This window comes from Sarcophilus harrisii, chromosome 6 (genome assembly GCF_902635505.1).
Source record: "Sarcophilus harrisii chromosome 6, mSarHar1.11, whole genome shotgun sequence".
NCBI lineage: Eukaryota > Metazoa > Chordata > Mammalia > Dasyuromorphia > Dasyuridae > Sarcophilus > Sarcophilus harrisii.
Window position 1 is genome coordinate 251,657,179 of NC_045431.1, and position 14,439 is coordinate 251,671,617.

A 14,439-nucleotide genomic window follows, 5' to 3' on the forward strand; every position below is an offset into this window, starting at 1 on the left:
AGCATCAAAGTAGGGAGCAGATCACTGTCTCAATCACATTACCTGTCTTCTGTATATTCTGTTTTTTTTTTCTGCCTGCTAAGTACTTGCTCTTTATTATTCTAAAGGTCTAGTCAGTCCTAGAATTTACCAACTTTTAATGCTTCCTCAGTCATCTGATCCAAGAAAAAAGTGAATATAAAATAAAGATGAGACAAAGAGAAATAAAGACTGAGAGAAAGGAGGTAAATTGAGAAAAGAGAAAGATGGACAGAAACAAAGAGAGAAAGACAGATAGAGGGTAAGATAGAGGCAGGAGAGATAGAGACAGAGACAAAAAAGAGAGATTAGCCTTATAAATTAAGAAGAAAGGAAGGAAGGAAGGAAGGAAAAAAGAAAGAAAGAAAGAGAGAGAGAGAGAGAGAGAGAGAGAGAGAGAGAGAGAGAGAGAGAGAGAGAGAGAGAGAGAAGGAAGGAATATGTCAAAGACAATTCTGGGAATTCTCTTTGGCAGAAATTGAATTCAGATCCCATTGACTTCAAAACCAGTAATTTATTCAATATAATGACGAATGTGTTTGTATAACCATTCTAAACAACTTAATAACATTCACACACATACACATACACACACAACATACAAAAATTAGAGGGAAATAGTAAATTTTTGCCTTGATTTAAGATTTAAATATGTTTATTTATTAATTTGTTGCATTAAACACATAATAAGAAACAAGGATGCAAAACTTTGCCTTGTAGAGTGCTTTCTGCAGCCCAATAAAGACCCTAGAACAGATCTTAGAAGCAATAATTTCAGAGTATAATGATTTGTCCAAAGTTATATTATTTCTTCTAAAATTGTTCCTCATATCAGTTGTTTTTTCAGTTATATTTCACATTGTCTTTTACTTTTTCATTCTTTTGATTTTGTCTTATTATTTCTATATCTTAGAACGTCATTAGTTTTCCATTGTGTGATTCTAGTTTTCAAGAAATTATTTTCTTTCTTAAGGTTTTGATTGTCTATTTCACGTTGATTGACTATTAATAATTTCTTAATTTTCTTAGCTTGCTCTTAATTTTTCCCCTAATTTTTTTTCTTACTCTCTCTCTGATTTTTAAAATGCTTTTTAAATTCTAAGAAATCTTTTTTGGACTTAGGATAATTTGATATTTCTCACTGATAAAAGGATGACTTTTTTAGTTTCATTATCTTTCTCTAGATATCAATCTTGTTCTCTATCTCCATAGTAGCTATCTATGATTGTGCTTTTTCTCCTTTGTTTCATTTTTATTTATTTATTTAAAATTTATTTTTACAGTATATTTAGCAATTAAGAGTTTGATGAATTTCCATTCCTGAGGTAATAATAGCCAAAGCTGAGGTTTTTCTTTTTGTTATTTATTTAAATCTATCCCAGGGCTCAACCTTGGCCTTTTTTCTCCAGCATTTTATTTTTCTAGTATTTAATTTTTCTAAATTACTTAAAGATAATTTTCAACATTAATTTTTGTAAGATTTTGAGTTCTGATTTTTTCTCCCTTCTTTTTCTTTCATCCTCCCAAAGACAACAAAAAATCTTATGTAAGTTATACATGTAAAATGATGTTTGAATATTTTCATATTAGAAATACTATGAAAGAACTAGAAGCAAAGGAAAAACCATGCCAAAGAACAAAACAAAAGAACAACAAAAATTTTTAAAAAGTGAAAATTGTATAATTCATTATTCAGTCAGATCCAAATTCCTTCCTCTAGATGTGAATGATATGACTCCTATCAACTCCTAAACCAAGACTAGAGCTCTGGCTCACCCTGTCCCACCCATGACTTTACTTACTACTTATAAAGTCCAGGATGGCTCCCTGGAGAACTCAGACTCAGCCAGAGACAGAATAAGCAAAAGCCCTTGTTCTTTAGAGGGAGAAGTGAAGGAGATAGACAAAACTGTTAGGAGTTTTGCCAAGAATCCTTCCTTGATTCTAGGTCCAGAATCTCCTCAAATGTCACATTTTTCTCCTCCCAGTTCTAAGGCCAAGTGAAGTTCTCTGGCCTCTTTCACTCCACTCCCTAATCCTTACCTACAATTCTCTTAACCCCAAGCATTGAGCTAGCATCAACTGTGAGAAGAGAAATTCCAAATGTATGCTAATAGAGTTATAGTCCAATAAATAATTAGTCTTAAGTGCTCGACTATCTGATACAAGCACACCTTTTAAGAGTTTCAGCCCTTTACACCTACTGTCACTCTGGTGTCTGAAAACTACAATTGTCCTCTGCCATTGAACTGAAACCAGTAACTATGCTCTCTTGTCTGTGCCCATGGCACATGGTGGCATTGCTCCTCCTGCAATGCCTTTATGAGGTGTGTGGTATCTCCTTCTCACTAGCACTGCCCAGTCTAGGGCAACTTTAGCCAGCACCACTATGTTGGACATCACTCCAAACTAGAAGGTCTTACTATATGTCTATCCTGCTGTCAGATCTTCAAACTGTTTGTTTAATGAAGATTTCTACAACTGAGGTGGCCTTCCAATCCCAGCTACCCTGAGATTGTTCTGAGTTGATTCCACAGAATTGGCCTGGAAGTATCTTCAGTTCACTCCAGCTAACCTCTGTACCTGACTTATCCTTAGATTGTTTTAGGAGAATAACTGCTTTAGCTTGCATTTTTTGCTTCTGATCAATATTCTTTCTAAGGCAAAGTTGCATCTTTTTCTGTGGAGAAGATTGGTGGAAGAGTAGAAAGTTTTCTAATCTACTCCACTATCTTCTCAGAATTCTCTCCTAATTGCAACACTTTAACAGCATCATCTTTTATGATTTTAATTAGCTCAGCTTGAATCCCATCACTTTTTTTTTTTTAAACTTCATTCTCCTGAAATTCATGCTCTGGACCAGTAATCGCATCATCATAATTATAAATAATGTTCAGATCCCTGAACACCCAGAATAATGTGGGGCTTGAACATGCCTGCCCAGAATGGGAAGAAAGACAGCAACACCATCCCCAGAGCAGAGAGAAGGGACTGTTGCCTGTAGAGGAAGGTTGGAACAATGTCAGCTTTGCCCTAAGAAACTTCAAGCTTTCAGAATGAACAAATAAGCAAAAAAGATTTCTGACCATAGATATGTTTTATGAAGACAGGAAAGAACAGACCTCAAATCCTGAGGACACTAAAGGCAAAACATCTCCAGATGAAGTCTCCGGTCTCCATCTCACAAGGCTCTCTTAAAGGAATACAGAAAGGTTCTTTAAAAAATTAGAAGAAAAATGAGGAAAGAAAATGAGAGCTTTGGGAAATGAAACACAAATTTTTTTTTAAGAAAATCATTCCTTAAAATTGGTTTTGGCAATATGGAAGAAGAAAACAACTGCTTGAAAGCCAGATTTTATAAAATGGAAAAAAAATAATCCAATGAACAAAAGTCAATTAAAAGTTCAATTGACCAAATGCAAAAAGATTAAAAAAGCTAACTAATGAAAATAATTTAATAAAAATTAGAATTTAACAAATGGAAGTAAATGTCTCTATGGGACAACAAAAGTCAGTCAAACAAAATAAAAAAAAATGAAAAAAATAGAAGAAAATTAAAAAGGACTCATCAGAAAAAAAACAACTGACTTGGAAAATACATTTAGCAAAGACAATCTAAGAATTATCGAATTATTTGAAACCATTATGATAAAAAGAGCCTATTGATACAGCACTGGTCTGTACCTCTGGGTACCACTACTGGGTCTGTATCTCAAGGACATTATAGAGAAAAAAAAAGTATTCACATGTGCAAAAAATGTTTGTAGTATTTCTTTTTGTCATAGCAAAGAATTGGAAAATGAGTAGATGCCCATCTGTTGGAGAATGGCTTAAAATGTTGTGATAAATAAAGATAATGGAATATTATTTTTCTGTAAAAAATGATGAACAAGCTGATTTTTAGCACGGCCTGGAAAGATTTATATGAACAGATGCTGAACAAAACAATTAGAACAAGGAATACATTATACACAATAACAGAACGAATGTATGATGTTCAACTATGAATGATTTGGTTCTTCTCAAGGGTTAAGTGATCCAAAGCAATCCCAATAGATGTTAGACAAAAAATTGCATTTGCATCCAGGACAAGAACTATGACGATTGGATATAAATCAACACAAGGTATTCACTGCCTTTTGCTGTTTTATCTCTCTTGTTTTCCCCGCCCCCTTTTGCTCTGATTTTTCTCTCCCAACATGTATGTTAAGCAATGTATAATAATGTATACTAAAAATAAATAAATTTAAAGTTATATTTTTAAAAAAAGAAAAAAGCATCTAGACATCTTTTAAAAAATCATTAGATATAACTACCTTTATGTCCTAGAACCAGATAGTAAAATAGCCATTGAAAGAATCTGTTAAGATTCTTGCAAGGTGCTAAATCACTGGAATTGATAGGCACTCTGGGAGATTCACAAGTCAAGATTCAGTTGGAAGATTCACAAGTCACAGCTCCCACAATCCCCCTCTCAGAGGAGGAGCCAACCTTTGAGTTCACACCTTTAAGAGATCACATATAAGGAGCTCCCACAAGCCAAGTAGAGACTTTTGGGAGATTGAGAAGCCAGGAGTCAAATTGGGAGATTGAGAAGCCAGGATTCAGAGGGAGAGTGAGAGGCTGAAGCTGACAGAGGCAAAAGACTAGCGGGAAAAGCTCTTGGAACCAAGGAGAGAGATAGGCCTCTAAGAAAACTAACCAGGCTATTTTGGAAAAAGACAATAAAGGACTGGATTTTAACTCCTGGCTGCATTTGAGGTGATTATTGCTCAGAAGTGAAACGAAGGCTGCTTCCAGAAGCTCCCCAAGAAACCTGCTCACAGAAAACAATTGTATTTTAGAGAAAAGAACATTACAAGACTCCACTAATCACCTCTTGTAAGAGACCCTAAAATGAAAACTCCAAGGAATATTGTAACGCAATTCCAGAATTAGTAGATCAAGGAGAAAATATGGCAAGCAGTCGGAAAGAAACAATTCACATATCAAGGACCATAATCAGGATTACACAGGATTTAGCAGCTTCCACTTAAAAGGATCAAAGGGCCTGAATATGATATTTGCTGACCAATGATCGGCATGTTGTTTTATCTTCATATGTAGGGAATTTTTTTTTTCTGACATGCTCTCTGTCACTCTTTATTTTGAAGAGTTTGTGTGTATTTGTGTGTGAATTTATGGGAGCTTGAGTGTATGTGTGTGTATGCGTGTATGTTTGGATTCATCTTGGTTTTGGTTTGTGTCTTTTCTTACAATTTGACTAATATGGAAATATATTTTGCAAAAATGCATGTGTATAAACTTTTACCATCCCAGAGAAAGAATAAATGCAAGAAATTTTGAAATTAAGATGTATTAAATGCCAAAAATTATCAGAAATAAAAAAATAAATGTAATAATAGAAGAAAAATTCTATTTTAAAATGAACAAGCACATTGTTCTTGTTCTGCTTACTTAACTTTTCATCACTTGAAACAAATATTCCAAAGTTTTAAAATGATTATTTCTTTTATCTATTATACATAAATAGAACTCCTTTATTTTAGGGTATCATATTTTGCTTAGACACTCCTCTTTTGCTTAGACTTAGATAACTCAGACATTATCTGTTTCCAGGGTCTTTTTTGCCTCAAATAAAGTGATTGATTTAATACGAACATATACATAAACACACATATGAAATAATCTGTACACAGAGAAAAAGTAAGATCTCTACATGGATATATAGGTACATATTTTGTGTTGTGTTCTTTTTCCAAAACACAGCCAGGTGGTAAGAGTTCAGATCTTTTATTGTGTCCTTCAATATAGCCTGGTTAGCTCAGGCCTATCTCTCTGCTTGGTTCCAAAACTCTTGAAGCTTTGTTCTTGTTTTCTGCCTCTGCTTTCTTCAGCCTCCAGCCAGCACCAAGGTAGAAGATGCAATGAATCTCTTTTGCCTTGAAGATAGGGCTTGTGGGCTTCCTCCCAGAGTGCTCCTCTCCGACCCCAGTCAATGTTCCCAAGAAACTCTATCCAACTCTAAGAGTTTCCTGTATATATATATGATCTCCCAAAGGTTAACTCCCCTTCTGGAGAGAGAAGGATTCTGGGTTATCTCCCAGAGTGCTCTCTGGCCCTAAGGGAGGTGTGAATTTGGATATCTCATACTAAGCCATACTAAGCCCTGAAATCTCCCAAATGTGTGAACTCCATTGAGTACTTAGATACTTATGAGCTCTCTAAAGGTGTGAACACAAGCATCATTTTTATCAGTTGTACTTAGTACCTTGTTTCAAGTTCTGGCCCAAAATATCTCCTTCTAAGAACAAATCAATCATATTGAACCATGCCAAATTAGATAATAATTGTCTCTATCAACTCCAGTGGCTTAACAGTTCGTAAATATTACAATAATTTTGTAGGGTTTATTATTTTCCTTCAAAACTAAAGATATTGAAAAATAATATGCATCTATCTTTATAAGATTCCATCATTTCTTTCTTTAGAAGTAAATAGAATTTTGCATTTTGAATCCATTGGAATTGTCTTAGATCGTCTTATATCTAAAGATAGCTAAGTTACTCACAGTTCATCATCATACAATATTGCTGTTAATGTGTACAATTTTCTGCTGGTTCCACTCACTTCACATTGTATCAATTTGTGCAAATCTTTGCATTTTTTTCTTAAATAATCTCACTCATCATTTCCATTCCAATAATTTCCTTTTTTGTCACAACTAAAAGAGCTTCTATAAAGATTATTGCAATTTGGTAAACCCATCCATTGCAAAATGGCTGAACATGTTGTGGCATATAAATATAAATGAATACTATTGTTTTATAAGAAATGATGAACAGGTAGATTGGCTTCTTTCATTTCTTTCTGTTATCTTGATTTCTTTCTTGCTTGTTTCTCATTTTCTTTAATTCTGGGAAGGAACTAGGGGAATTTAATTTATTAATTAAAATAAAAGAATAAAATTCAAAAAAAGTGTTACTTTTTTTTTTTTTTGGTTTATATGTCACTATCTCAAATCAGAGTAATGGTACAACATATTACATCTGAATCATGTTTTTCTTTTGATGAATTAATACCTGGTATTCATACTTCCCAGCTTATGTTTTACTAGGAATTTGATTTAATGACATTTCAATCTTTACATCTCCTCTATGGAATTTACCCCATTTTATTTTTTCAAATTTTACCCTTTGGATATTTTAAACCTTCTTCACATTTTTGACTACATTTTAAAATTACTGAATTGGTCTTCTAAAATCTGCTGTGTATTATAAAAATGTCTATAACTCTCAACACTTTTCAATTAATATTCATCCCAGCCTTTCACTTTACCAGAATTTTTTCTCTCTTACTCTCAATTTTTGTAAGTCTATTCTTTGTTTCCTCCACTCATACGGTTGACTAGCAGTTGTTGTTTTTTTTTTTGTTGTTGTTGTTTGTTTGTTTTGTTTTGTTTGTTTTTGTTGTTGTTATTGTTGTTTTGTTTTGTTTTTTTGCTATGCACTGCAAATTTAGACTTTTCTAATTATTTCCCCACCCAAAACAAACAAACAAAAAAGCTCTTTTGTGGTTCTTCCACATTATTTCTGTAAATTTATTCTTTATCCTTTTAGCTGAGGCCTTACTTTCAAAGTTACTAAATCAAACATTGTTAACAAGGTTCACAGTACTCATGAGCATCCTCTTTAATTATTCACTATTTTTCCTCCTCTTCATATCATTCTATATACAACAAAATAATATCCAAATTAGGAGAAAGTGCTGAAAAATCTCAGTTCTCATTTCAAAATTAACAAAGAAACATTTGGATGTAGCATTGTCTTTAAAAATGAAGCATCACTTCAAAGGAGTAAAAGTTTATGAATCAAGAAATCAAAATACCTAGTGATTAAAATAATGTAAATAAAAAGAAAATCAAGCACAGGAAATGAATTCTGTAAATTTAAAATACACCAAGGGCCCCAAAGGAAAAAAAAAATATAGAAGATTCACCCCTTTACTCCTTTACCATTGAATACGGCAAGGGAAATCCACAAGTATATAATTTTGAAATGATATAAGATTTTCATTGCACTGATTAGTTTAAAGATTTTTTCTTCTTTCTGAGTGCCTACATCTATGTATTTATGTCTTCTGTCTATCTGTATGTTTCATTCTCTCTGTCTCCCACCTATTCACATTTTAAATTTCATAATTTATCATCTCAGAGATGAACATTGAGAAGAATACCAAAATAAATATAGGTAATAGAACAACAGAGATACATAATTTTGTTTTGCTTTTTCATTTAATTTAATTAATTGTAGGTTATACATGAAAACTTTTTTTATATATTTTCATAATAAATCAGTTTGGGAGAGTAAAGTCAGAACAAAATGGGACAGCCATGAGAAAGAAAAAAAAAAAAAAAGAAGGAATAAAGTGAAAACAGTGTGCATTGATCAATATTCAGTCTTCATAAGTCTGTCTCTAGATGCACATGTTTTTCCATCCACAGTTTAGTGGGATTGCCTTGAATCAATAAAAAACTGAAAAGAACCAAGTCTATCATAATTGATTATCACACAATTTTGTTGTTGCTGTGTAAATGTTTTATTGGTTCTACTTGTTTCACTCAGCAGAGGTTCATGTAAATCTTTTGAGGCTTTTCTGAAAATTAGCCTGCACATATTTTTATACAACAATATTATTCTTTATTTTCATCTACCATAACTTATTCAGTCATTCTTCAACTGATGAGCATCTATTCAATTTCCAGTTTCTTTCCACTACAAAAAGGGCTAATACCCACATTTTTGTATTCCCCTCTTTTATATCTTTGGGACACAGACTCAGAAATTGGACTGTCATGTCAAAGCATATGCATAGTTTTAATGCTCTTTGAGCATAATCCTAAATTACTCTCCAGAATGGATGAATCATTTCCCCAAATACCAGTTTTCTCATATCCCTTCCAATATTCATCATTACTGTTTCCTGTCATCTTAATCATTATGAGAGCTGTAAAGCAATACATCAGAGTTGTCTTAATTTTCATTTTCTAATCAATTGTGATTTAGAGATTTTTTTTCTTTCATGTAACTATAGATGGCTTTAATTTCTTTATCTGAAAATTGAACAATCAATTAAGGAATAAATTATATGCTTATAAATTCGACTCATTTCTTTATATATTCTTAAAATTAGGCTTTTATCAAGAAAAATGGCTGTACAAAATTACTGCATCATATGGTATCTATATATTTACTATTGATATTACTTCATTGCCTAGGGTGCCTTTTAAAAAGACGTGACTTCCTAACATCTCTTTTAATTAGATCTATTTTTTTTTCACTTTTGCTTTGAGATAAGAATTGCTACCCCTACTATCTTTGTTTGTTTGTTTGTTTGTTTGTTTTTTGGGGGGGTTGTTGTGTCAGTTGAAGTATAATATTTTCTAATCCAGTCTTTTCCCCCCTTTCTTAGGCAATTAGGTCAAGTGACTTCCCTAAGGTCACACAGTAATCCTGTCTTTTACCCTTAATATCTTTCACTATGTTTCAAATGTGCTTCTTGTAAAGAACATATTGTAGGACTCTGGTTTTCAATACACTTTGCTATCAAATTCTGTTCTACGAGAGAATTCATCACACACATACACACACACATTTAATAGAAGTTCTGCTAAAATTAAAAGGCACAGACAAGGCTATAAGCATGGCTTTCTGACTTGAAACTAAGGGTTTCTTTTTACTATCCCTTGCTGTCTCATTACTATGCGCTAAGTCAACTGGACGTAGAGCAAAAAGTATATAACTAATTAAAATTAACAGGTGACCTGGGGAGAAGGATATTCCCATAGAAGATAGCAAGGCAGGCTTCCTTTCTATTTAAGAATTCTCACTTATTGGAGCACAGAGCATTTTTGATAACAATGTTGGTCCCTTTTACATGGTCCAGTTATGATTTGTGAAAGCCTTGAGTGGGGAGAACAAGAGTGCTGAATTTGAAACTCAGGTGCTGGCCTTAGGAGTTATGGAAACTAAGTTAAAATATTTTCTTTGATTTCAACCATCTGCACGTTTAGGATACATCATTTAAGTTTCTATTTTATTGATGTAGCAAGCATCGATGAAATTTAGTGGTCAGACTAAGTGAAATGGATGACTACCTCCAAAAATATAGACTTCCCAGATTAACAGAGGAGGAAGTAAATTGCTTAAATAGTCCCATTTCAGAAAAAAAAAAAAAAAAGAAATAGAACAAGCTATTACTCAACTCCCTAAAAAAATCCCCAGCAATTTAGTGGTTAGAATAAATGATATTAAGAGTTCCTTTTTAATCATCTCTAAATTTATTATCTTATAGATGAAGAGAGATTATACCCTGTAGAAAGAAGAGAGCTGAACTCATTTTGTTATCTATCCTTACTCTCAGTACTTAGTAGCAGTATGAAGCTGAACAAATCATTTACCATTAATGAGTTTCAGATTTCTTATATTGAAAATTATGGATATAATAATTGATGTAGTACATCACAGTTTTGGGTTTGTTTTTTGGTATTTCTAATGATCTAATATATATATATACTGGATTCTGCCACCTAAAAGTATTATATTAACCTCAGTTATTACAGGTTTGCATTATTTACAAGGCATTCATCAAAGAAAAAAAGGATCTGCATAAGATTTTTCTCCATTCCAGAAAGGTAAAGGCAGACTTTTAATAATTTGTTTACTCTGGCTTTAGAAGTGATTGAGTGTCATCTAGAATAATGTGAGAAAGCATTGCACAGGGAAAGAGATTTTATTTGGAATCATAAGATCTGGGTTCGAATTCTCCTCTAACCTTACCTGTGTGCAGTTTAACAATTCACTTAATTTTCTCGTATTTTATTTTTTGACATATGAAATGAATGAGTTATTCTAGACGAACTCTTGTTTGCTTTAATTCTGTTCTGTATGGTTTCTAATTTCACCATTTTCTCTTTAATCATATGTTCTTTGTCAGGAATCAAGATTCATTAAATAGAATGGTTACATTGACATAAAGTCTTAATGAAAAGCTCAGCTTTAAGATGACATGACACTTATTTTTATATATGAATCATAACCAGTTCAAGTGAGAACATAGCAAGAGTAATCACTTTAAAATCATAAAGCCCTTCTGTATGCAAATGATTATTCTACTACAACTCATTTTGAGAAGAACTCAAAGTTAATAATAAGATACACTACATTGGGACATCCATAATGGTTAGAAAAGCTAAAAAGTTACATACTATTTTATTTTTGATGAGGCTGGAGGAAATATTAAAGTTAAACTGAGCTACATTAAACTAAGGAATATGTGATGCTTTCAATTAATAATTACCTAGACAATGAGATTAACATCATATCTATTATTACACCTGTATTTAAAAAAAAATCAGTGGAACATCACCAACTAGCTGCAGGTCCAGTCACAAGAATAGGATGAGATTTGAAATATTTAAGAGTCAGGTCAATTTCTATTAAGGTATTATATGTGTGTGTATGTGTGTGTACATTTCTGTATCTACATCTATGTCTATATCCAATGTTTTCTTGTGGTTCAGAGTCTATAGGATAAAGTCCAGTTTCATTGATTTTGATTTCCTTTTAAAATTAAGTGTCTTGGCCATAAATTTCCCTCCTTTGTTGGCCCCTGCCAATGAAGTTGGAAAATACACATATACACACACACAGAGTCACATACAGAGCCAAACACACAAACTTTCTATAGACATATAACTACTCTCATCTAAAATACATATATATATGTGTGTATATATATATATATATATAGCCATTGTGCTGCTTCACTGGTCCTCATGATTTTTACTTAAATCATATTTTATTATTATTTTTAAAAATTTTATAAATCTTGCTCTAATCAAACTTCATATTGCTTTTCATTTGGAAATTGATAAAATATTGAGACTAATCTGCCACTTGCTTGGGCACTATTTTGTAGTTCATGGAGTGCTGAGCTTATAGTCAGGCAGAGCTTAGAACAAATATGATCTAAGACAATAATAGGTTGCATATTACTTAGCAAGTCATTTAAGCTTTGTCTGCCTTAGTTTCTTTTACTATAAAAATGAGTTGATAATAGCACTTATTTCCCAAAGACATTATAAGAATCAAAAGAGAGAGTATTAAATATGTGTTTAATACACTGACTTTCACATATTTAAATAAATGATTATTTTCCCTTTCTTCTAACTCAAAGGAGAATTATTCAGTGTTACAACATCCATGCTATACTATATTAAAATAAGACTAATCTTGAATGATAATGAAAATTAGTATACAGCCAGTAAAATATATTTTGGGAGAATAGTTATATTTTACATACAATATCCAGTCATCACTCTACTCATGATTAATAACCATTTTTTCAATAAACTGCTTTCTAAGACAACACTACATTAATAATCAGAGAATAAATTTTTTTGCCAAATGAGTTTATAATCTAGTCAGAGACACAGTCCTACTAAAGATCACATGCACAAATGTGTGTATACATATGTATATATATTTATTTATATACATATATGTGGGTGTAGTTATATATACACTTATCCATATATACATATACATCTATCTATACACACATACACATTCACTGATACATGTATCATAGAAAATCACAGTTGGACATAACATTGGGTAGAATGTCAGAAATTGTTAACAACTTAAATATAAGCTATCAGATTAAAAAAAAAAGTAACATGATTAATGCAAATGAACATCCTTATTTTACAGACTAAGAGTCAGTCCTTGAATGGGAAAATGAATCATCTTAAGTAAATCCAATATTTCTAGAAAGCCGATGGAAAAGATGGCAAACACAAATCTCAGCCATGTGAAGGAATTTATTCTTTTGGGATTTTCTGATTTGCCCAATCTCCAAAGTATTCTTTTTGGTATTTTTTTGTGCATTTACATAAATATCCTCATTGGAAATGGCCTCATTATTGTAATTACAAAATCTAATGCAACTCTTCAAACCCCCATGTACTTTTTTCTTAGCAATTTTGCCTTCTTGGAAATCTGCTACACATCAGTCACTCTTCCCAGAATGCTTTCAGATCTTTGGACTCAGAACACAATTATTTCTTTTCTGGACTGTGCTGTTCAACTTTGCTTCTTTCTTATTCTAGTAATCTCTGAAAGTCTTCTCCTAGTTGTGATGGCATATGACCGTTATGTAGCCATCTGTAAACCACTATATTATACTATTATTATGAATCACAAGGTTTGTGTCCAGTTAGTAGTTGCCTCCTGGATCACTGCGGTGCCTATCCTGATTGGTCAGACATACCAGATTTTCTCATTATCTTTCTGCAATTCTAATATTCTTGATCACATTTTCTGTGATCTGCCACCATTAATGAAGTTAGCCTGTGGGGACACATTTTGGAATGAAGTGTTATTCTACACAGTGGTTGTGTTATTTGCTTTCATTCCCTTTCTGTTGATACTTTATTCCTATATAAGAATTTTCATTACCATCCAAAAGCTTCCATCAGTAATGGGAAGATCCAAAGCTTTCTCAACTTGTACATCCCACCTCATGGTTGTGGGATTATTTTATGGATCGGGTATTATTGAATATTTACAACCAAAGACCAATTCCAGAACAGGAATAGAAAAAATGCTTTCACTTTTCTATACCATTATAACTCCTATGTTCAATCCCATGATCTACAGCCTTAGGAACAGGGATGTCATTGTGGCAATGAAAAAATTATTGTCCAAATGATTGGGGATATGACAGAATAAGAAAAAAATTGCCTATCAAATTTCCCATCCACTAGTTTCACAATTTCTCCTGAAAGTTGCTGTCTGTTTGATTCCTAGCTGCATTTGAAATTCGTATCACTTTTATTTTCTCAACTGCAATGGACATCTGCTTTCATTTCAGACGTGAATGCAATAATACTTATATGTCATTAAAGAACAAAGTATTTCTTTGTTTCCCACACTGATATTAAGAATTTGTTTCTTCTATGAAACAGCATACTGAGATAATTAGCTAAATATATTAGGCTGACACCATGGAATAACTAAAAATATACAGCAAACTTTTCCTGTATAATTCTACCTGATGATTTCCAAAAAGATCTTTAATCTTAATGAGATATAATTTACAAACAAAAATCAATATATTCATGGGGAATTTTCTGGTTTTTTTCCTCTTTATCCTGAATTTTAATAAGAGGAATTTAATTTTATTTTAACTTTGGGGGATTTCCTTTTCCCTAAGTTTTCCACAATCTTTAAACTCAAATGTAGCATATCTAACTCTTAATACACAAGAAGCACGTAAAAAAATAGTTAGTTTAGATGCATTCACTAGAGTGAATATTAAGTTTTGTTTGTATTTGGAACTGACATTTTAATTATCTTT

General features: G+C 32.3%; 1 protein-coding gene across 1 annotated transcript; it reads left to right on the plus strand.

Moving 5' to 3' along the window:
• Positions 1-12,867: 12,867 nt before the first annotated feature.
• LOC100914855 (olfactory receptor 10AG1-like) lies at positions 12,868-13,791 on the plus strand. The gene has a single exon (XM_003773822.1). The coding sequence runs from the start codon at positions 12,868-12,870 to the stop codon at positions 13,789-13,791; it is 924 nt and encodes a 307-aa protein (XP_003773870.1).
• The last annotated feature ends 648 nt before the right edge of the window (positions 13,792-14,439 follow it).